The sequence below is a fragment of the Chrysemys picta genome, chromosome 11 (assembly GCF_011386835.1).
Source record: "Chrysemys picta bellii isolate R12L10 chromosome 11, ASM1138683v2, whole genome shotgun sequence".
Classification (NCBI taxonomy): domain Eukaryota; kingdom Metazoa; phylum Chordata; order Testudines; family Emydidae; genus Chrysemys; species Chrysemys picta.
Genome location: NC_088801.1, coordinates 13,200,232 through 13,225,568, shown reverse-complemented (window position 1 = coordinate 13,225,568; position 25,337 = coordinate 13,200,232). Strand labels below are relative to the sequence as shown.

The window sequence follows — 25,337 nt, the reverse complement described above, 5'->3', positions numbered from 1 at the left end:
TCCTGTTCTTTTTTTGACTATTTCCGTTTCTTACTCAAGTTAAGACACCTTTTTTTAAAAAATAATTAATGTGCCCTATTTTTGAAGTATGCTATTTTGAAAAGTGGTTCATTCATTTGGTCTTGTGGGTCTGATGGCTTAGCCGGTCGTATAATGAGCTAGAAATCAGGCAGATTGAGGCCTCAACTCAGTCTCAGTCCTGGAATTGGTGGTGGCTGGGAACATTAAAGAAGTGACTCTGCCATTACCCGTCTTCTTATAAAGTGTGAATTGCTCATCAGAAAAGAATCCTGTTAAGTACGCAGGATAATGCAGCCTGCTGGTGTCATGTAGTGAAGGGGAAAAGTTGTGAAGGGGGTGGTGGGTAAACATAAAACCTGTCATACAGAATGACCCATTATTCTAAGTCCAGACGTCGAAAGGAAGATTTTCTTGACCTACCTTTTTCAGAACTTGGTCCAGGGAGTGGGACTGAGCCAATGTTTGGATGCTTGTGATTCCCACATAACCCAAGGAGATTCTCCAATGTCCTTTCTGCCTGGAAGTGGTGCTATTATCGTGTCTCATATAGACTGTGCCTGCTGTATGTTTGTCAGTGAAGATTACTGAAGTGAAACTTTTATTTCTAGGAAGGTGGATGGAAAGAAATGGTGAACGAGACTGGATTTCAGTTAAAGGTAATTATTATATGCATTTGTGTAGTGAATGTTGTGACCCTGTGAACTGTTCTGACCACAATTAAAGACCATAATTCAGTGTCTCTGCAGAGTTATGCTTTCTGTTGTGTTAAAAATAGCAGGCCCATGACGAACTGCATAATTTTGACCATATAAGGAAACAGTGTAGTACTGGTATTATGTAACAGATAATTACCAGATTTCATAAGTGAGGGAAGCTGCGTCAGGTCAGTTAATCTGCCCATGTTTCATATTTGATGCAGCGTAGAATTAATATTAAGAATTATGACCCCTGTATTTTTAAAAGCAGACTGAGCTGGTTTCAGAGTGACACCAACCTAGACAAATATCATGCCAAAGCAGGACTGTAAAGGCCAGCTCTAAAGGTTGACAGCCCTGAAGGAGAGGGTGCTTATTTGGGGTGGTGAGGTGGAACGTACAAATAAGAACTGAAATGCTTCAGCCAAAGCTCTGAATACAGTCCTGAATGAATTTTTAAACAGATCTTGGGGTTTGGTATGGTAAGTTAGGTACCTCAGAGAAACCTGAACAAGACAACAGAAGAGAAGCAGAGAGGGCCAAGGCCAAGGAGGATGTCTCTGACAGGACGAGTAGCCAAAAGGGTCAGATGGGAGAAAGGACAGTGCTCCCTAGCAATAGAGGTAATCCAAGATATACCTACCTAGTTCAACTGTTGCTGAGTCTCAGACTAGATATGTTATGCAGAATTTTATTTGCTTAATTAGACCATTTGATTTTTAATTAGTTTTGAGGAAGTCTCTGCAATAAATCCTTGAAGGGAACATGCTCCTCTGACTTCTTATAGGAGGCAATTGAGAAGAAAATTGAACATCCAGTTAGGACAAACTCCTAACACGAGCCACCTGTACACTGATTGCAGTCAGTAGTGGGAGAGGGAAAACTGTGGAGGACAGGCAGGATTAGGTGTCCGAGTGTTACATTAGTACACAGGCAAAGTATAGGTACATGGGAATTTGTTGACAGATGCAACTTTTGGGCATAGCCATATGTACTCTGATTCTGTGGGTGCAAAATATAGTGGGTATGAATCTAAGCCTTCATCTTAAATATATAGTCTCTAATTCTCTTGGTTGCAAAGAAAATCTTTCAAATGTGAGTATAAATGAATGAAGTACTGTTGTCCTGAATCTGCTGAAAGCCTAAAAAAATAGTTCTGGGGTGTGATCTGTCCCCATTAATCACAAGGAGGTTTAATGCTGGCACCTACTGATGATGGCAATTTGACTTTAATTCACTGCTGATTGTATTACTGGGCACATCCTGCTGATGTCCATATCCCATAATTTCAAACTGCCTGCCTGGTGTGAAAATCTGCACCTGTCCCCTATCCACCTACCACAACCTTTAGCTTCCTTCCCTCCCAACACGTACAGCACGTACAGACCACATCTTCAGTGCCACTATGTATGGTCAATAAAAAAATCTGCAACCGACTGAAAATTAAAAATGTAGAGCCAGGGTAAAATAAATTGAATTTAAGATTTAATTAAATAGTACACTAGTACAATATTCCTTTTACGTACCTTTTCTGTTAAATGAAAATGGAGCTTTTATTTATCTGAAGCTGCTGCAGAATATAGGGTCTTTGACACAGAATTATGAGTAAACATGCTGTGGATTTGTGGTAGACTTTTTTGTCTTGGGGTGTCTCTTCTAACACTGGTAGGCATTTAGGACCATCATTCTAGGGGACAGTTTATGGCACTGGAGTCTTAAGAGTGGACTCTTCTTTTTTTTTTTTTTTAAGTTTGTAACAAGATCTGTACTTATTCAGTACATTGAGGCATATAGGGAACTCAGCCATATAATGGAGAGTGGGATTTTCCACGTAGTGATTAAGGGTACTGTCAATGTTCAGTGGAAAAAAATAGGTAAACAAGAAGACAAGTATTCCTTAGAAAAAAGAGACCAAGTTATCATCCAAGGAGTTAGGCTGCAAATTTAGGAAGAAATATATATGGCACATAATAGTAGAGGGGAAACAATGTGAGAAAGGGGGTTACAGGGGAATATTAAAAAGGTAAAAAATTAAAAATTTTAAGGATGCACATGTAGAAATAGGAATAGCATTTGCAATGGTTTTCCTGTGTATTCATTTGAATTGCAAGAATGACCTTGTTTTTATTAACCTCTTGATTATCTATGGGCTGATATGTGGATGTAACATCTGCTTGACAGATCTTTTTGGAAAAACTTGATCCTATCCTGCTCTGCTCCTTTAAGCTTTAAAACTGCGGAAGACAGTTTTCTGAACCATCATTTAAAATTACTGATAGCACATCACAATTTGCAAAGCATTAAGATGGTAGACACTGCTAACTCATATTTTTAAATGATGTCATGTATGTTGTACCAAATCATCAATTAATGAAAGCTTATGTTTTAGGCTGTGTTTGAGAACAGCAGCATGGGCAGTTTGAGTTAGTTGCATTGAGAATGGTGGGAAGGGCATAATAAAAGTTTTTATTAAACTCAACATAGATACTCCAGAATAATAGTGGGAGAAAGGAGAAAATTATGGCATGTAAGAGCAAGTGAGAAAAATATAGTTTCTGTTAAACAAATTGTCAGATACATGGCCTGTTCAGTTCATTTAGCTTTATTAAAATGTAGGTTACTTGAGAGGGGAAGAAGGAACCCAAAGAACAACAGTTAAATTACTTCAAAATATTCAACATAAACAGCTGTCTAAGGACAGATGGTATCTTAGGTAAAATGTAAGATGAGATAATCACTATTCCGCTTTCTAGATTTCTGACAGTGTGCATGGTTATTTTCTCTGTGGAATCCGTGCTTCCCTAAGGAAAATGTTACATTTTTATAAAATAATGGGGAATGGAGCCTTTCTGTTTCCTTTGCTAAACCTTTTAATTATACATTCAATTTCTGTGTTGAATGTAAAAATAAAAGGGTTTTAGTAAGCTGATAGAGTTGGTTCCTTATGGTAGCTTAATAATATCATCAGAGGCAGATTTATACTTGGAGTGCGTAGTTGTGTAGGACCATTTTCTGCCTTTGTTCCGTGACGCCAGAGGGTTTGCAGACTAATTAGATGGCACAGTCCAGACACTGCAATACACTAGTCGAACAGATGAAGATCCTGTGTTTAAACCAGGAGGATTTATTTTGGATTACCCTGACTACTTTGAGTTAGAATTCTGTCTCTACCAGCTGTAATGCGTTCCCCCCGCCCCCAAAATACTGCAATTTAGAATAAGTGTTTAAATGTTCTTTCAAACTTTTTTGCTCTGGGAGGGCAAAATACAATGCACTATCTTCCCCACCTCCCGCCCCCAGTCATAGTTAATCTGGAGGAGGAAAAACATGGTGTACAATTCCTAGCTCCTCCCCCCCCCCCCCCCGAACCTTAACAAAACGGCACTGGCTACTCCTGAGCACAAAGCCAGTACCTCTTTTTAACTGCTATATTCCATATTGTCATCCAGTTTTTGCTTTTGTGTGTGAAAGCTACTTGACCCAGTCTCAATTGACAGCCAATTCCACTTCAAGTATTCACTCCATTTAACCACCTCTGTAAATTCTTTTTGCACATACTCTCAATTTACAAAAATGTCTGTCCAGAAACCTTACATAAACTTGCTCTAGCTTGATAGTAACCCTTAGCTAGCTTGTAGTATGATTTTTGTTTGAAATCAGTGTGTAAAAAATGGCCAGATTGGTAATGCACAAGAAGTCAAGCTGTGTTATTTCCTTCTTGTGCATCATCAATAGTAAAGATTCTGCAAGACAGATTGTTTCCTCAGTTACACCTGTGAAACTTCATTGGCTTTGAAAGATTACGTATGTGTAACGGAGGGCAGAATTTGGTACTGTAATTGGACCTTTTGATGATGCATTCAGAACCCAGAGTAGAATTGACTGTCTTGCTCTCCCAGAGAGCTCTTTTAACTCTGTAGTGTGAACAGCTGTATATAAAGTAGTGTAAATACTTTTGCCCATAAAGTAAGCAAGTATGAGTCAGACTGCTCAGAGGAAACAGGTCTCATGACCAAGATGTTACCAGACACCTTTGAGTAGAACTGAGTCTTGACACCTGTCACTTATCTTTGCTGAAAACTAGCCAATCTATTCTTAAATAAAATTTTAAAAACCCTTCCTTTGCACTCTGAGAGATGACTATAGGGGGGTTGGGATATTTGCTCCCTCAGTCTGTAGAATGTTTGGAGAAGCAGAGTTACTGCTGGAAAGTAACTCCTTTTTATTCCTTGACCACACTTTTGTATAATACTCATCAGTAGCTGTCATGCCAATCACAATAGCAAAATTACTTTTTAATTGAGCTCAGACGTTGTGCTCAGCACTCTACCAACATGAGATGAGATTCCAGCGTCAAGGATATTACAGTGAAATTCAAACACGGTTCAGCTTGGACACAATGTGATGGGAGGCGGAACAGTCTCATTCTGGTGCCAATCTCATAAATAGAATTTACTGAGAGGCTTATGAAGGGAAACTTTCTACTCTAACTCCAAGCGAGCATTGGGTTCTACTGGAATCAGTTGCTAAATAACTTTTTTAAAACTGCTCTTAAGAGTTGCTGACTTTGCTGCTATTGATGCACAAAATATTATTTCTATAGCAAACATCATTGCTAAAAACTCTCTCTGCCAGAAGGTACAGTTGTGAATTATCACTCTTACTGAGCCTTTTGCGCCAGAAGTCTTGGTTCTTTTAAACCTACCTCTTTTCGTTTTGAAGAAGGATTAACCAAAATGAACTCGGGCAACTTCTGAAGGGGAGCATCCACACAGGGATTGCATGTGCTCTAATTTAGCACCTTGCACCTTTAGTTAATTTGTCTTAATTTTCTTGAGTGTCTCCATCTGGACATGTTCTTAAAGGCCTTACTATCTGAGGCAGGGACTGACTTTTTGTTGTGTGTACATGTCTAGCACATTCAGGCCCCAATGACCAGGACATGTAGGTATTACAGTAATAATTACAGTAAAAGAAATAAAATAAGTGGAGACATGTTGCTCTTTTATAGAGTAAACATAAAAACTGATGAATTCTAACTAAATTCTTAAAAAATTTAAACCACAAAAGCAAGAATTAGTGTTGGGAATTCCATACTTCGGTTGCAGGCACTGGTAGAATAACATTTTTCTCAGAAACAGAGCAGAAAGTTTAATTATAGCAACTGTTTCTTTACAGAAGAAAATCCAGTGATCCAATTTGCGATTCAATATAGCAGTTTCCTATCTATTGAAAAGGAACACTGCATCAAAAGCTGGCACTATTCTCATTCACAGATATATGTATGCTTTCCTCTACAGTAACTCTGAAAATGAGAGAACACAATAGATTTGTGTTTGATGCCACTGGGGAACTGTTTTTTGGTAATTCAGAGCATATAAAGGTCATTTCCACTATTGGTTTTCTTTGGTTTGAAAAATATATAAAATAATTTGTCCATATAGCCTTAGACCTACTTGCATCACCTGAAAAGAATGTACGGTTATATATCTTAATTTTGTGGTTTGTGTAACATTTCAAGACAAGAATATTTTGCTGGGGTTTATGCTTATACTAGTTTAATGATATTGGATACTGTTTACATGCTAGTTCACAGAACAGTTTTGTTTTCTAGCCTTTTCTCTAAAAGCAGCCTGACATTAACTCCTTCACTTGTCAGATTTGTTCAATATGTTTGAAATTTTTGATGAAGTACCATGGCAGAAAACTGCAGCTTTCTACTGTGGCTGCCAGCAAAGAGAAATTGTTGCTTGATGTTGTTATAATGCAATTATATTTCAAACTTTTTTTTCCAGGCAGACTCCAGGTTAAAAGCTCTTAATGCAACATTCAGAGTGAAGAACCCAGACAAGTAAGATTTTTCGTACTAGTTACAATTGTAATTATGAATGATAGTGTGTGCTATCTATGTAATTTTTCATTTCTGAGTGTATGCTATCTGCACACTTTTTTTAAACCTCATTAACAAACCCAATAAGGGACCGTGAAAAGAGGCTTGAAAAACCCAGTTCACAGGGAGAGCAGGAAACTCTTAAGGGAAATGCCATCACCTTATGCAGAATCTAAGCTTTCATTTAAAAAAAAAAAAACAAAAAAAAATCTAGTCTTTGTTTGCAAAGAAACCTTTTCAAATTAATGCAGTGGTCCCTTCCTGAATCTGCAAGCATACATAGCCAATATCTCTCTTGTGCACACACACAAATATATGCACTTGCCAGTGCTGCAGTTCCCAAGCTGCCAATTTTCACAGCTGCTATTGGAAACCCAGATCAATTTCAGTCTACCGTGTCTTGGGAAGCTGTGGGTAGCTGCCGAGGCAGGCACTGGAGTTATTAGCTGGATAGGAGGCCTATTAACAGAGGCTGAAGTATGGGGAGTATATAGTAGCAGACACTCCTCCTTTCGGCCAGAGGAGGATAGTATAGGACAGTGGTTTCCAAACAGTGGGTTGCAGGAAAGTGTCAGATGGTTCCACAGGTGCCGGCTTCTTCCTTTCCCTGGGGGTGCTCAACCCCAGGCCCTGCCCCCACTCCACCCCTTCCCTCAAGGCCCTGACCCTGCTCTGCCCCCGCTTCGCCTCTTCCCAACCGGTTCCACACCCTCCCCTGAGTGTACCCATCCCCGCTCCTCCCCTTCCTCGCAGCGCCTCTTACACGTCGCGGAACGGCTGATTCTGGCAGGCAGGAGGCGCTGGGGTAGGGAGGGAACTGGCTGCTGGTGGGTGCTAAGCACCCACACATTTTTTTCCATGGGTGCTCCGGGTGCCCACAGAGTTGGCACCTATGGACGGTTCACTGAATCCAGGGCTGGATTAACCCATTGCTGGGCCCTGGCCTAGGCAAACATACACTTCTCCCAGCCTGGTGTGGAAAGGAAGCCACAGATGGGTGAGGAGTGCAGTTTGGAGAGGTAGCTTGCTCTGCATTCACCCTAGAGCAGTGGCACCTTTCCCATGGGGCTGGGCCTGTCTCCTCACTCTAGGTGTTGTGACCTGACGCACATGGTTTCAGTGCCACTCAGGTTTGGGCTGCCTCAAACCTCAGTGGCACCGAGACTGTGTGTGCCAGGTTGCAACACTTGGAGTGGGGAGCTCGGCCCAGCCCCATGAGACAGTAGCTGCGCTACAGGTAGACTAGCTCTCCAACTCCCACTCCCCCCCCCCCCCCCTTCCTGCCCCACAGCCTTCTCTGTGGCTTGGGATTAGGGTTGTGGTGCCAGGGTGGAGGGTGCATATATGTAATGGTGAGTAACAACAACAAAATGCAGTTGTTGTGTCCCCTCAGTAGAACATTTGGAACCACTGATATAGGAGACTCTGTAGCACCTAGGAGAGTGGGAGCAGGGTAAAGTAGCAGACATTCCTGCAGCACCCAGGATAGTCTGACAGAGGGAACCAAGAGACAGAGGGCTACTTCTCCCTTCCAACAATATGGTGCTACTTAAAATCTATCAGAAACTGAAGGATGAAATTCTGAAGCCATGTCAAGAAATGACACCTTCCCCTTATACAGCATCTGAAAGTGGAATTAGACCCTTGTTTGGATATTATCTTCCCCTCCCCCAAATCTAATAAAAAAAAAAGTCTGTGACTAGTAGTGTTAATCTTCTTGTTTTTAGGGCTTGGAAATTTTACCAGCCTCCTTAATATGGGAGGGAGAGATTGAGGTAACACAGAAAAGAGAAATGCAGTATTTATAGAGAGAGATTTGGAAAGGGGATGTGGAGGAAAGCACACAGCGTTGGGGAAGGAAAAGCAAAAGAGTAAAGTAGGTGATACTGGTGGTCTGTGGTATACGGGAAGTCAGATTAGATGATCTGATGGTCCCTTCTATGACTGTGAGATGAGGAAATTGATACTAAATGCCGCTAAGGAAAAGGTGCATTATGATCTGGTTTTGGAAAGAAAAAGTAGAATACAGACAGGACTGGAGAGAATGTGTAATAAAAGCAAGAGTAGCATAGAGCTTGTTGAATAATATTTATCAAATTTGTTATATTAGAGATGTTACCAATATTTAACAAATTTATTTGCCAAATACTTGTTGTGATATTCAGCCTGCTCAGTGGCTGGCCAAATGCTATTTGACAAATACACCTCTACCCCGATATAACGCGACCCGATATAACATGAATTCGGATATAGCATGGTAAAGCAGTCTCCCGGGGGCGGGGGGACTGCGCACTCCGGCAGATCAAAGCAAGTTCGATATAACACGGTTTCACCTATAACGCGGTAAGGTTTTTTGGTTCCCGAGGATAACGTTATATCGGGGTAGAGGTGTATATTATTCAATAGATATTGGGGAAATTCAACAACTAATATATTGGACACTTTTTTCCTGCTATTCCATGGTGCCACTAGCTCTTATTGCAGGTAACATTTTTACAAATTTATTAAATAGCTGATTAAAATGTTATAATTACAGTACACGGTCTGTTTTATTCATTTGTACAGCAAAGGGTGGCTTGGCAGTTAGGGGGTTGGTTTTGGAAGTGTGGGAGCACCAATATCTTTCACTTGGCTAGTAGGCTTAGTCCCTGAGGTAGTAAGTATCAGTAGCTTTCTCAATCCTTAATTTAAACCAACCGTAGAAAGTTGGATAGCAACACAGCATTTCAAAAGTCTTAACTACTGAAGTTGGTTTGGAACAAAACCAAAGCACTTCTGGTAGGCTGAGTGGTTTTTATTGAAGGGGTCAGTGGTGAAAAAAAATGTGCTCTTCTGTTGCTCAAAAATAAATTTGTAGTGACATTTCCACTGAATTCTCTAATCCAGTTTCGTTGCAAACATCCTGCTGTCTTCCTTCTGTACTTCAAATCCAATCAAAAATTGCTCTCCCAATGGTCCATTGTTCCTTTTTCATATAGTCCACTAGATAACAATTTTCATACTAGCTACTTTTCTAAAACAGAATGAAAAGGATCTGGGTAATATCACTGTGGCTGAGCCATATTAGACAATAGATTCTGCTTATGGCAGCTGAACTTATGTGGCTCTCAGTAGTACACTTGATCCTGAGTCCCCATGCCATTTGTGGTTTCTATTTGCCTATTATACCTCTTCTTAAAAATACCTTTTACTCCCCTATTGTTCTGTGAAGGGGAAATTGACCATAGTTATAGTAACTTTCACTACAGACCTAGTGGTGTCAAATGCACAGAATAATTGGAAATAGAAGGGAGAAATTCTCTGGTGTCTTTCAGTTACAGTAGTTATAGTATAGTTATAGTAATCTTAAGTATGACTAGTAATAATAGTAGGTGAAGTATTTTCATCCAGAAGTGATTTTTTAATTGGTAGTATCTATTAAAATGTGGTTCTAGTCTGAAAAGCGGCTGTAGAAGCAGCAGCATCTGACTCAACTTACCTGCTTTTCATCTGTATTGAAAGTCGTACTTTGCTAAAGGTTTGGCTTCACTAGAAATGCTACAGTGGCACGGCCGTAGTGGTACAGCTGCACCGCTGTAGTGTAGACACTTACTACAGTGATAGAAGGGGTTCTTTCGCTGCTGTAGTAAACCCACCTCTCCGAGAGGTGGTAGGTAGGTCAAGAAGAATTCTTCCATTAACCGAGCAGCGTCTACACCAGAGCTTAGGTTGGCTTAGTTACATCTCACAGGACATGAAGTTTTTCAGTGCCCTGAGGATGTAGTTAAGCCAACCTAACTTCATTGTGTAGACCAGCCCTAACTCACTAAAATAGGTTTTTACACTTGGTAGCATTGCAGATCCAACGCAGCTAACGGGTTGGGCATTGGGGAAACAGTGTTGAACTTTTGAGCTAGTTTTTGCATTATCAACATGTTCAGCCATGTTCTGGCTCTACAGTTTTTACTGTTGGAGTTGCAAGAGCAGGAAAGCATCACTAGCTTACCTTTCTGATTCCAGGTAACTTGGAGTAATGGCATTTTGAAGCATATTTTTAGTAGTGAGTTGAACAGATTTGATCTAAAAATCATTGAAAATCAGTAAACTTGTAATGCTGCAATGCTATTTTTAGTTATTTTTCAGAGAAGAACTGCAATTTAAGTTCACACATCCCTGTTCATCAAGGAATGGTGAGGAACACCAGTTTTGTTAGTTGTGCATGGAGTTTGGATACCAAAATTAAGAGGCACCCTAGAACCACCTAAGATAACGTTTTCTTCTAGACCAGGAAGAGTTGGCATCATATAGATTTTAACAAGAAGAACATGGTATCTCAGATTTAGTGACAGTATGGCAATCCTCTAATCCTGTGCTGTCCATTTTCAGTCATCACTCTTCATGGAATAAGAGATGTCTGAAAGCTCTCTTGCTATTTAGTGTACTAGAACTATAGTATATTTAGATTTTCAGAAAGCCTTTGACAAGGTCCCTCACCAAAGGCTCTTAAGCAAAGTAAGCTGTCATGGGATAAGAGGGAAGGTCCTCTCATGAATTGGTAACTGGTTAAAAGATAGGAAACCAAGGGTAGGAATAAATGGTCAGTTTCCAGAAAGGAGAGAGGTAAATAGTGGTGTCCCTGAGGGGTCTGTATGGGGCCCAGTCCTATTCAACATATTCATAAATGATCTGGAAAAAGGGGTAAACAGTGAGGTGGCAAAATTTGCAAATGATACAAAACTACTCAAGATAGTTAAGTCCCAGGCAGACTGTGAAGAGCTACAAAAGGATCTCTCAAAACTGGGTGACTGAGCAACAAAATGGCAGATTAAATTCAATGTTGATAAAATGCCGAGTAATGCACATTGGAAAACATAATCCCAACTATACATATAAAATGATGGGGTCTAAATTAGCTGATACTACTCAAGAAATAAAGCTTGGAGTCATTGTGGATAGTTCTCTGAAAACATCCACTCAGTGTGCAAGGACCGTCAAAAAAGCAAACAGAATGTTGCACATCATTAAGAAAGGGATAGATAATAAGAAAATATCATATTGCCTCTATATCAATCCATGGTACGCACACATCTTGAATACTGTGTGCAGGTGTGGTCGTCCCATCTCAAAAAAGATATATTGGAATTGGAAAAAATTCAGAAAAGGGCAACAAAAATGATTAGGGGTATGGAACGGCTTCCGTCTGAGGAGAGATTAATAAGACTGGTACTCTTTGGCTTGGAAAGGAGAAGACTAAGGGGTATGATTGAGGTCTATAAAATCATGACTGGTGTGGAGAAAGTAAATAAGGAAGTGTTATTTACTCCTTCTCATAACACAAGAACTAGGGGTCACCAAATTAAATTGGGAGCAGGTTTAAAACAAACAAAAAAGTCTTTCTTCACACAACGCACAGTCAACCTGTGGAACTCCTTGCCAGAGGATATTGTGAAGGCCAAGACTATAACAGGGTTCAAAAAAGAACGAGATAAATTCATGTAGGATAGGTCCATCAATGGCTGTTACCCAGGATGGGCAGGGATGGTGTCCCTAGCTTCTGTTTGCCAGAAGCTGGGATGACTACCTGTTCTGTTCATTCCCTCTGGGGCACCTGGCATTGGCCACTGTCAGAAGACAGGATACTGGGCTAGATGGACCTTTGGTCTGATCCAGTGTGGCCGTTCTTATGTACTTGATTTACTTGAGATATCTTCACCATTCATGTCTGAAGCTGTCCAACACACTGTCCTGGCATATATTTTATAAAATGTAAGCTAAAAGGATTGCCCTCTAAACCCCATCATGTAGATCAACGGCTATATTTGTGTTTCCCGCTATAATTTCTCTGCTGGTCTTTAAATGTTTTGAAAGAAACTGTACACTTTAACCCTAATATGCCACACGTTTTTGTGGAAAACTCTCTTTAGGCATAGAAATCATATAAAGGGCCTTTTCTGTCATGGGATGTTATGAGAAGCAATTTCCTAAATATTAGAAACATGTGGTGTAAGCAAAGATACATTTTTTTTTAAATGGGTGCTGAAATTTGGTTCTTAAATTCATAATTAGCCACCTAAATAAGTGGCCTGTTTTTGTTTTGTTTTTTAGTGCGACCTGCTGGGTTCTAAGCATTTCTGAAATCAGACCACTTATATATAGGTGACTGACTAAGAATTTAGAAGCCTAACTTTAGGCATCTGTTTGTTTGTTTATTTTTAAAATCTTGGCCTGGATTTTTTTTCACTACAATAATTGAGGGATCATCATTCAGTCGTTAGTCTGTTCTCTAGTTCCTATTCTTTACTTTCACTCTGGATAAAACGCACGCCTCTGCACGAGCTAAGGCTTCAAAATAGGGTTTAAGTTGGTCTTAAATGGTGTCTAGCTCTTGTACTGATCATCTGCACAGGAGTAAATAACCCCCTCTTGAGGCTTTTCGCAAGTCAGCAACCTGCTCTGGGGTTCAGCTTAGCCATGGACATTATATCCATTTTACACATCACCTAGGTGTATTCTGAGGCTAATTTAATGTTTTTTTTAGAGTTCTTTGAGATTCTTGCATAAAAGACACATTGTAAGTACAGGTAATATTTTATCAACTTCAAAAGAATTTAAACAGTTTTTCTTTAGTAAGCATAAAACCCATCAAATGGGATTTTAAATGAAAAGTTTCTTCCTGCTCTTTAGATCATATCTATCAAATAACATTCCACTTCATAAGTGCTCTTAAAAAAACCAGATAGAGCAGTCTTTCAGAAAAAATGTCTGCTGTTTATATTTATTTTTTAAATTTATGGCATATAAATTGATCTGAACCTTTACTGTTGTTGTATAAAAGTACAGTAGTTTTGCATGTGTGTAATTATTGGATAAAAAGGAGTTTGATTCTGTTGTCATTTGCTAGGAATCCACAGCTAATTCCACTTTAACATAAGTCAAGCTCGGTGTCGCCAGCTCTTGTGTTGTGGCTCTGTCTTACATTTTGTGAAAGCTTGCTTTTGTGATAGCTAATGATGTACTATCTGTTTCCTGTTCCTAGGAGATTTACTGAGCTAAAACACTACAGCGATGAACTGCAGTCTGTCATATCACACCTTCTGCGAGTCAGAGCTGTAAGTATTTCCCATATGTGTCCCGACAAATAGTAGAATATATTTATAAGACAGCATTTCTTCTTTATCAATAGAAAACTGATGTATGTATTCTTCACTTGAAATTGGTTTGTTGTACTGTCCAGTTGGTTTGTTTTTTGGGGAGGCGGGGGAAGGGAGCGCGAGAAATTATTTTATAACCATACACTTTGGGGGGAAGGAATTCTAAATGTGCTTGGAGTAAAGCAGTGTGAAATGTTTATCTCCAATATTGTTCCCCAGTCTGAATTATTCATCTTTTGATAGTCACTGGAAAAAGACCATTCTTACACCACAGATTTCTAGTTAAACAAATGCTTCCACAAACATTCATAATGCTGTTGTTTGGCTCATTGCTTTATTCTGTCTTGTAGAATACTTTACATGTAGTACCTTCTCATCATATTGGCAATTTAAAACCCCATGAAAGTCACTTGGGGAATTGGGAGGAGGGATGGTTGGTACTTAGCTGGGACAATAGAACCTTGGGACTCAAAGTTGATGCATCAGTATCATGTCCAAAGTACTAGACAAGACCTGTAGTGATTTGGAGTGTTTTTAGACCCCAGTTTGTTGCACGTTCCATCAAAATCTGCAGCATAACATTGCATATTTCATAGAAATAGTGAAAAGTGCAAAGTAGACTGTTACCAGAGAGTAAGATGCACATCTTCAATTACACTTCAGAGGAAAGGGAGAAGAGCAGAATAGCATTACTACTTCTCCTTCATAGGTGTTGCTACTGGAGGAAGAAAGAAGGGGGCCAGAAGCCCACATCAACTAGAAAATGTTGGATCCCCACTGTACAGTTAGCAGGATTCTGCCTTTCTCTCATGTGGCAAAAAGGAGTTAGAACGGCATGAGGTTTTCTGGAACGGAGACATATAATATTGTGTTTTTTAGAGCTTGTGATGTGAATTCACGAGTTCCCCACAACAGTTTTCATCTTAAAGACTAGTCTATAATGAATAATGTCCTTTAGAATGATTAGAACAGACTGTCATGGAATCAGGATGGCTGTCTACTATGGCTTGAAAACACAAGCTTTAAAAAATACAAAACAGAGAAGGAAATAGGAAATTACAACCCTGGTAACAGGGAGCACGATATTAGTTCTTAGTGTGTTCAACAGGGGTTTACTTTTTGGCAAAAGTGTGCTGTAGGGGAGGATTGTAATTGATTGCCCTGTCGAGTGGAGGCATGTTAGAGGATTAATTGCTTGTATTCCAGTAACTTGCCTTCCTGCCAGTACATGTGTGTATGAGCTGCGTGACAGTGTTCTAACTTATTTCCTTTTTACCTCTTTGACACATGAATAATTATGGCTTTTATAAAGCTTCTGTTTAACTCACTGACGTATCAAACAGTGCTTTAATAATTGTGAAGGACGAAAATAAGTTGTGCTTCGGAGTTCAGTGTAATGTAGAGGGGGAAATCAATAACTGTATAGTTACCAACAGTGTAGCATGTGCAGGTTTCTGATTCTCCGAACGCATGAATTGATTTCTAGCTTTAGCAGCAAGTGTTGTGATGAGTTGACTCTTTCTTTCCCATTCTTTGTAGTATTGTATTTCAAAGAAAGAATAAGCTTGTGCCTTTTCAGATTCTTCATCCTGTATGGAAAAGCTTTGAAGTTTCTTTTTTCTGAACCCACCCAGCTTTCCTTTGCAGTTCACTTTTAAGGCCTTTGTTAGGACTGCATGGGGGAAGTGGCCATGCAGGGTGAAAGATGGGAAGAGGCTTAACCACAACTCTGAACTGAAGCGTAGATTTTTGTCTTCTGGTTTTCATATACACCCTCTTACCCCAACCCCGTGACACACATACACATCCCCCTGTGTGATGTCCACTTACATAGGCGTTATACAGGTGAAATGAATTGCACCTCACATTAACTCGGTTGTTGGTGATCTTACTAGAGTGACTGATTGACTGGATGTATAGACAGTCTGATGCATTTCTGTAGCTTCTCATACATAGAATGGTCTAAATGTGATTTTCAGTATAGTTTGTAGCCATTGATTTAAAAAAAAAAAGTTATACTTTTGGTCTTAAAAGACAAGTCAGAGCTATGCTTTAGCCTTTATAAAATAACATTTTCATCTCTTATACTGCTGTTGAGATATTACAGCTGTAAACCTGAAGGGTTAGTCTGTAAATGTTAGTCTTTGCTTAAGATATGCATGTTTTACAAGAAGCTAGTAAATTGCATATAAAAGAAATGGGCTTGTCCAAAAAAATAACTCTTACAAATGTTTGTTTTAGAGAGTGGCAGACCGTCTCTATGGTGTATACAAAGTGCATGGGAATTATGGGAGAGTGTTCAGGTAAGAATTAGAACAGGTTTTTAAAATACATAATCTAGTTTTCTGAAGCTTAGATAGTTTGCAAGTAATGGATGAAGCTTATTTATCCTTATTTTTGAAATATAAACTTTGATATATTTTGTTTTACTAAATATGTGCATTGGAAAGTGTCACTGCTCAGTACTAAGACATTGACAAGATGCTGTATTTGACACAGATCTCTCTACCTTTGCTGAACTTTTTAGTTTCAACTGGATGAAGTTTTTAGGGTTTTTTTTTTATATAACTTCATGATTTTTGTCTCTTTCTGTTTGTTTGTTCCTCAGAATGCTTCCTATTAATTTATTTTATATAGTTAATAAATTGTTACGTTGTGTCTAGTGCTGAAAGGTATCGCGATCCTTTTAATACATTTAAAAAATCAACAATATCTCAGGTATATTCTAGTACACTTTTTAGAAGTTGAATTAACCAATAGTTTTTGATTTATGTGCCTGAGTTGCATGCTCCAAGTTTTCCATCTCGCTGGAGAATTAAAGAATCTAACTTCTGGTTAAGGGGAACCTCCTGCTTATACAATCTGTACAAGTGCTAAATTTAATTCACCAGGTTAATGGATTGCAGATGTCTTTCTGGATGGGGGTTTAAAATTAAATTAGGTGCATTTTTGTAATAACACAAGGATAAACAAATGTCAACATTATATACAATTAAAAAATATCTACTCTGTTAAAGTATAGAACCATAAATACTAGACAGAAATTACACAAAGAGGAGGATAACTAAAAGTACATTCTATATTTAAGAGGTGGGGGACGCAGGTTTAGGATAATTGATAAAACCAAATAACATGCAGAGTTAAGAGATAATGAGATTAACACATGACTGTGATTTACCTGTGGCTAAGTGCTTGCCATCTCCACTCCAGTTTTGGTGGCTGTGTTATCCATAAACTGACTAGATTTAATCATATATATTAAATCTATATATATATATATATATATGGCTATTCTCTTATTAGTTTAAAAAAATCAGCATTCCTGTATTGAGAATCGGTAGTATAGCTTTACAGACCATTTGTATTGCAGATAATAGCGCTAAAAGTGTCAACACAAAGGAATGAACCTTATGTTGCAATTCTGTTCTGTTAGAAAGTATTTCTCTTAATTTCTTTAACTATTTAAACAAGGTTCTTTTCATGCCTGCCTGTTGAACTGGAACTAAAAAAACAAGAAGTGTGTATGTATGTATGTATGTATGTATGTATAGCTGGACAATTCCTGGCCAGAATGCTTTAAAACTGTCTCACTATTAAATTGTGTTCAGTGCTGCTGCTTAGAGGTAGAAAAGCAGTTTGGCTAGGTACAACTTTTGAGGCAATTTCCATTCAGATGTCACCTGGAAAGAAACTATATACAGGATGCAGCTTATTAACTTTCCTTAACTTCATGTGTGATGTTGTTTCTCATTGGATTTGCTTTTTTCTCTAGTGAATGGAGTGCAATAGAAAAGGAGATGGGGGATGGGCTGCAGAGTGCTGGCCATCACATGGATGTGTAAGTACTGAGTGAATATCTGATAATTTGATGTATGCCAGATGCACGTATATTAAGGGGGGCAGGGATTTCTATAAGAAATGTACTGAGAAAACTTTGGAGGGAGAGGTATATTACTATTGGGTACACAACATTTCAGTGACTTTTGGATGTGGGCTGTTTTTAGAGTCCATGTACTGTATTAAGTAGCTCAAAGGGCCTCGGGGGAGTCAGAGGGGTTACTTTTTATTATTATTTTGAAACTATAGAGGTGTTTGGAATTCTTCCAGCTTTTCTTTTAAGCTGCTATGCCAGAAACTAGTGGAATTAAACTGTAATGTACTGCAGACCTGATGAGAGCCATTTGTTTTTGGCAGGAATGCTTTGCACCATGCGGTAGATGGTACACTAATTTGTATTTAACAAAAAGTTTAAGTAACCCCCCCCCCCCTTTTTTTTTTTTAAACGGTTCAGCACCCAACACTTATTTAGTGGATTCCAAAATAATTTCAAGTCCCATCCTGAAATAAATGGTGGTTGTACTACAGCAACAGGGAATTCTTTTAGTTTTGCCTAGTTTTGCTTTCTATGTAATAATAATAAACATAGTAGAGAAATTTTTATTCAGTGTATCTCTGGTTCCTTCCACTTGACAAAATCATAATCACTGGTAGAGTAGTTGTTTAACCCATTCAGGAGTTCTGTGGCTTTGCAAGTGGAACTATGAAACATAAAATAGTTTTAATTGGAAAAGATAATCTTATTTTAAAAGTGAATCTTGAGAAAACGTTAAGGTTGTCAGTAGTACTATTTTATGATGCCAATTTACATCTGTATTGTAAATTGATGCCCTTGTCCAGTTTTAGTAAGGGATATAAATTTCCAGATTCCTGCTGCCAAATAGAATTTTATGGAGAAACTCGTTTAACAGTGAATTCTCAAAATAAAAACTTGGTTTAAAAAGTGAGAATTTTATCACATCCTTAAATAATATGAGTATTTAGGCATGAAACATAGAAGCATTTATTTCTATGTTTTAAAACAGTTTTATGGTTAATGTTAAAATAGTTTTATTATACAGCTGAAATCCCATTACAAGAAATAACTCCAAATAAAAGGGCATAGAAAGAATAAGGAAATGGAGTGCAGTGTTAAATATTTATTACAATACTGCAAAATTTGAACAGTCCCGTAGAAATCAATTTATTTTCAGTTGCGTGAACAAGTACTGCAGATAAATGAAAACTTACTTGAACCTGCCTAGCTTCTCTTTTGTGATACATCAACATGCACCATGCTGTGCTGTCAGAATGTTGAGAAGATATTTTAATCAAATTAAAGTAAAGCAAATAGAACAAATACCTCATTCAAGAGATTATACCCCCTCCAGTTTATACCTGCTCCACTTTACCATAAAACAGCAGTTAGAGGCACAAGGGAGTTGTAAGACTTAACACCCCTAAGACTTCTGCCCTTTACATTGTTCGTGTTGAAGACCCAGAGTGATGGTGGTGGAGAGTTCCCAGGGTAACCTATATTAGTCCATGCTTTAATGAATGACCATCAAAGGCAATCTCCGATGGCATAGTTTTTCTCTCTGCTCTAACAAACAGGTGATCCCAGAAGTGGCCTCTCTAGCTCATTTCTTACTGGAGACAGCAGTTATGAGGTTCAGAGACAGTCTTCCCCGGAATTGAAATTAGACATGGTAATAGAATTTACAGGGGGGATTGGAAAGCGACTAAATTGGCAACACTGCATGTCACTAGTTGACCATGGGGGTGATGGGGAGGGCAAGAGAGAATGGGGGAGTTCATGGTGGGTGTAGGGAAATCCCTGTTCAGGGACTCATTGTATGACTCTCAGAAGGTTGGTTCCCCCCCCCCCCCACCTCCAGGATCAACTGGAAAAATAATTGAGCAGTACAGTTCTTCTTCCCCCACTCCCCCTCCCCTCCAAAGCTAATATTATGGGAAGTAGTATGGAGCACTGCACAAGGAGTATGGTTTCTGAGCAGGAAGTATACATTATAAATATCTAAACCTGTTCCTACAATACATTTAAAGCTATTCTGCACTTATCCCGCTTATACCAGCTTCATTTTTACTAGGATTTTTGATGGTTAGTCAAATGTTTCTGTCCCGTTTATTTAACTCATTATTATTTAAGAAGCCACATAGTTGTGTAGTATGGGGGGAGTGTCTGTATGTGTGTGACTTTTCATGGTGTCATCCATTATTATTATTTTTTTTTATCCCTTGATAAAAATGAATGACATTCCCCTCACCCCACCCCAAATTTAGAAACTTGACTCCATCCTTTCTGGCATTGCTGCTCCATAATCAACTGACAACCTAAACTAGTTTGTTTAAAGTATAACAAGAGCAGGTTAGCTGCACAACTCCCATTGACTATGAGGTGAATCTAGTATGTTGGAAAGTTTTAGCTCCGAAACATTTATTTCCCTGTTTGTAGAAGCGTGTTCACTGCTGTGCATTTCCCTTTCTCTTTGGGGATTTCCATGGTTTGTTTAACCTGTTTTGGCCTAAAGTGCACAAAATTGGGTTCAAATAGTCAGAAGTGCAGCTTCTGCTGACCTACTACTTTGTCAAATCATGATTTAAGTTTTTGTATAAATTCTGCTCTGGGGTATGTTTAGGTGGGAGTTGGGCAGAACAACTCCTAGCATTCAGTCATAAATCCTCCCTTGAAAAACTTGGCTGCAACTGAAGTACAGTCCATCTGTAGCCCTAAAAAATCCCAACTCTTTTGTTTTAGGAACTTTAAAAAAAACAAAACCCACAGAGCCTTAAATTCAAGTCTTGGTACCGACACAATGCTAATTCTCCTCTCTCACAAAACTGGGCAGATGCCATTGCCCTTTTATAGATGATTATGCAGGAAATCAGCCATACCCCTTCAAGCTCAAAGACAGCACCTTCTCAACAAGCTTGGGGTTCAAGCCCAGAGCCTTCTCTCACCTCCTTGGCTGTACATTATTGGTGGGCTTTAAATTCAGGAAAAAACATGGCCACATAAAAAAGCCATGTATCTTGAGCACCAGACAGTAATTAAAGATAGCATTGAGACGTGTTTCCTGCACCAGCTCCCAGTGTGGTGGTGTTTTACTTTTATTTAATTTATCCCTGTATCCTTCCTACGTCCTTTGAAAAGCAAGCTGTTAACACGTGATCAGACTTCTGTCACAAGGTCACCTTGCCTGGACCCTTCTTGGATGTGCAGTACCTCAGTTCTCCCCTTCTATAGCATCATGCACACAACAGTCACAGTCCAGAACAAAATCTCACTCCTAGGCTCTGGTTTATTAATATACAAATGATATATTGTATTGGTCAGAGATCAAGACAATCAAATTCAATAAAAACAAGTGCAAAGTACTACAGTTAGGATGGGAAAAGTCAAATATACAACTACAAAATGGGGACTAACTGGCTAGACACAAAAGGACTAGTACTGCACAAAAGGATCTGGGGGTTACAGTGGATCACAAATTGAATGTGAACCAACATATGATGCAATTGCAAAAAAGGCTAATAACATTCTGGGGTGTTGCATGTAAGTTGCATATAAGTGCAGCAGTGTTGCATGTAAGACACAGGAGGCAGTTGTGGACAAACTGGAGAGAGTTCAGAGGAGAGCAACAAAAATGATAAAAGGTTTGGAAAAAACTAACCTATGCAGAAAGCTTACAAATCTGGCCATAGTTAGTCATGAGAAAAGAAGACTGAGGAGGGATGTGATAACAATCTTCAAATATGTTAAGGACTGTTATAAAGAGGTCTATGATCAATTTTTCCCCATGTCCACTGAAGGTAGGACAAGTAGTAAAGAGCTTGATCTGAGCAAGGGAGATTCAGGTTAGCTATTAGGAAAAAAATTCTAACAATAAGGATAGTTACGCTCTGGAGTAGGCTTCCAAGGGAGGTTGTAGAATCCCCGTCATTGGAAATTTTTAAGAACAGGTTGGACAAACATCTGTCAGGGATGGTCTAGGTTTACTGCCTCAGGGCACGGGGCTGGACTAGCTGACCTCTTCCAGCCCTACATTTTTTTGATTCTATATTCCAGCTCTTGTATAGGAACCCCTCTGTCCAATCCATGTCTTCTCCTCAGGATTCCACAGTCCCCCAACTAGAAACTACAAATAGATCTCCCGAACATGACTGACTTTCACTTTTCAGCTTTAAGGGCCCACATCATCTTCCAGTAGGCCCCCTGATTTGCTTGCCAACTTCTGTCTATATCGCCCCTCAGGATCCTTAGGTCCGTCCTGTCAAGGGACAGCGTAACAGCCACAGTTGTTTCCTACAAGAATCTCAATAGAGGAACTCCCAGCTCTCTTCCAAATCACACTCCCAGCTCCCTTTCAGCTTGGGAGCCACCATCAGTCCTTCCCTAGATCCTAGTTACTGGAGAGCCTCCCTGCTGAGAACAGGCTCTCATTTACATATGCCAGCATATCATACTGTTCCTCAAAGTCCCATGATTTAGGAAGAAAACCAGGCACGGATAGTGCTTGGTGTATGAAGATGCCTTACCCGGTGGTAAGTGCCCAGAGGTCCCTTTTGTGCTGCTCACTTCACAAAGATAGGAGAGGAGACTGCCCGAGATGTTACAATGGGAAAGACACAGATGAAGTGTTGGATGCAAGGAATAACATGAAAACAAAGAATGTGGTGGTGATTGGCACAGTTTTGTTACTTCCATATTTTGTTGTCATTTTGGTGGGTTTTTATACTTTCTGCTTTAGGCTTTGCAACAAAGACTCTAGAATTCAAACTTAGTTGGTTTTGTTGATGCTATGGGAGGTGAAATATAACACAGCTCATTCATCCCAGCTGCATTGGCTCTGTGTTGCTAACAATAGTAAAAGCTTATTTCTGTTAGTAGGCTAACCAGATATAACTCAAAACGTACACGAGAAGATACGTGCAGTAACCATTTTGCAGAGATACTTTTGTCCCTAAGCATGCTTGAAAACGCGAACCTTTTTCAAACAATGGGAGCCCGTTGAAAGCTGTCGGACAACATTTCTTACCTTTTTAAGTGATTGTAAATTTAAAAAGTCACTTTCTGCCACGCACAGTAGGGGGTGGGATTTTTCAAAATATCTCAGCATCAACCTAACTCTGCTCTATTGAAGTAAATGGGCGCAGTGGTAAAACTCCCAATGACTACAGTAGGCACAGTTAGGTCAACACTGAGTACTTTGGAAAATATGCTCCTCAAAGACTTGCGTATATAGCTGCTAGTCTGAATTGACATTCTTATTTGTGAAGGACAAGTTGTTGAACTTGCTACTTAAGGAACTAAAAGGCTTGATTCTGCAAAGTGCTTAGGACTCTCAAATGCCATTGTTTCCAGCACCATTGACTGAGGGTCGAGTGAAAACCGCCTCTTAAATGTCTCCTCTAGCATTTTAGAAGGCATCAAGTTCACTTCACCAAACCTTAAAGATGCCATTCTCCTTCTGAAATTTGTTATGAATATTTTTCACTTTGCTGCTGTCTGTTGAAAATCACTAAAGAAAAGGAATAAATTACTTTAGCCAGTTGTTTTTTTTCCTTTTCTTGCAATAAAAACAGCCTCCTCTTCAGCAGAAAACGTTTGACTAGTGTAAGATTTATCACTTCATTGTAGTAATAACTTAAGAAACAGACCTTCAGGAGTGTTTATATTAGTCTCTTCGGCATTAAAATATACCTTTTAAATCCAACAGTAAAGAGCACTTTTAAGGTAACTTATGATTATCGCCAAGAAATAGGGTTCTTTCGCTTTTACAGGATTTATATAATTTAAGAAGCTAAATCAGGGGGTTTTGTGTTTAACCAAAGGTTGTACTTTACCAGGTATGCAGCTTCTATTGACGACATATTGGAAGAGGAAGAACATTATGCAGATCAGCTAAAAGAATATCTTTTCTACGCAGAAGCTCTGCGGTAAGTATATTAACATAAAAGATTAGAACCCATGTACTTCTGTTGCTTTATTTTGATACATGCTCTGCAGATTTCTGTCTCTATCCCTTACAATTTTTACTTTTGAAGAAAACATTACACAGTTACGTTCTGAAGTCTGCAAATACCTTGCATCTTTTATTGCCCAGTAAGCCAATCAGAGTTGAGTATAGCTGAGCTGGTTAGTAATTCAATGGCAGAACCTCCAGACAAAATCCAGGTGCTCTAGGAAGTAATGTTGTATGTTGATTAAGCTGTGCTCCTCCCTTTGAATTAATGCCCCAGCATGCCGCTGCAGGACAATCTTCTGCTGGAAGTGCCATCTTCCATTATGAGACACAAAAGAGTCTCTGACCACTTACGGCTGTTAAAAAAAATTCCCATGCCTAGTTTTGAAGTTTCCCAAATAACTTCTGGTTGTGACAGATACATTCTGCCTCCCTAACGTCCTCTAGTACTCCTTCCTGCCCTAAAGTAGTGTGTGCTTTTGCTGTGAACAGTTACAGTTGCCACATTCACTAAGTGGCAACGCTTGTGTTTGCAAATCTGTTCGTAAAGTTTGCAAAGCACATTGAGATCCTTCTGAATGAAAGGCACTGTATAAATTTAGGTACCATATCACTTTTTACAAACAAAATTTTTTTTCATACACTCTAAGGAATTTGGAGTCTCTGGGTTAAGTTACAGTGAAAGACGTTTTCCTAAGATTAATGTGCATCTTTGCCTGTCACACAGGCACAATGTCCAAAATGACATGTAAACCCTTTCCTACAATTGGAATTTTTACTGTAACATGTTGAATGAAACCATTTTAGAAGGATTTCCTTAGATAGAGGATGGTTTTATATGGCATACAAAATCTTAGTATGAGATTATGGAAAAAGGAACAGCAGGAGAATATGCTTTGGGTCACTGAAGTATAAAATCACTAACACACCAGAAATTCTGTAATTTAGCAGGCTTGCTCTAGAGTTATGTTTACTGTTATAGGGCTATTAAATACAGGCTAGATAAATAACTGAACACGACGTATGCCAAAAAGAACATTTTTACTTTTTGTTTTTTTGTTTTTTTAAAGCTTAGAAGGTGGTAAAAACGTAGCAAGACAAAATATTACATGACAAATCGTTCACTGATTGTTTTCAGGGCCGTTTGCAGGAAACATGAACTAATGCAGTACGACTTGGAAATGGCTGCTCAGGACTTGGCATCTAAGAAACAACAGTGTGAAGAACTGGCAACAGGAGTGAGTCTGTTTTTCCGTTTTCTTCTTCAAGACTTGGATTTTATTTTTTTTTAGAGAGCTAAACAAGTTAGGGTGACATCCAAATGGCATTTAACAGATAGATAACATGTGGACAGCTGGTTATGATGACAAGTATCACATGAGCTGTAGATCTTTTAGTAGTTTACAGTAAATTATTTTCATGGTCATTTATACAGTTTGTGCAGGGCTTTTTTTTTATTCAGACCAAGCAAATACAAGCTTGCAAGTAAGGTGATCTGAAGTGTTTCAAATGAGATGAAATAGAATACTACAAAGACCAAAGTTTCTGGTTAGTTACGGTCATCTGGGAAAAAAATCTTGGTTGTATCTTTTAAAAGCTTACCATCCTCATTATGAAATGTTAGGTGTCCGGCCCCGTCTTCCCCCCCCCACCCCCCCCCAGGAAAATGGCTGAAGTTAGATAATATCTAAAAACAAATATTTGCATTTAATCTGAAAGGTGAATAAACAGAGTAAACAATTACTGCTAAAGTTATTAATATCTTAATGTAGAATTATTTTACTGTTTTTTTCATATA

General features: G+C 38.9%; 1 protein-coding gene across 1 annotated transcript in view; it reads left to right on the top strand.

Annotated features, from left to right (window-relative positions):
* SNX4 (sorting nexin 4) overlaps positions 1-25,337 on the top strand; it is a 58,421-nt gene that overhangs the window by 26,543 nt on the left and 6,541 nt on the right. The window contains exons 5-11 of the mRNA XM_005279832.4: positions 630-677; positions 6,512-6,567; positions 13,622-13,694; positions 15,978-16,039; positions 17,509-17,574; positions 23,424-23,513; positions 24,678-24,777. Coding sequence (XP_005279889.2) covers positions 630-677; positions 6,512-6,567; positions 13,622-13,694; positions 15,978-16,039; positions 17,509-17,574; positions 23,424-23,513; positions 24,678-24,777 — 495 coding nt within the window. The remainder of the gene's footprint in view (positions 1-629; positions 678-6,511; positions 6,568-13,621; positions 13,695-15,977; positions 16,040-17,508; positions 17,575-23,423; positions 23,514-24,677; positions 24,778-25,337) is intronic.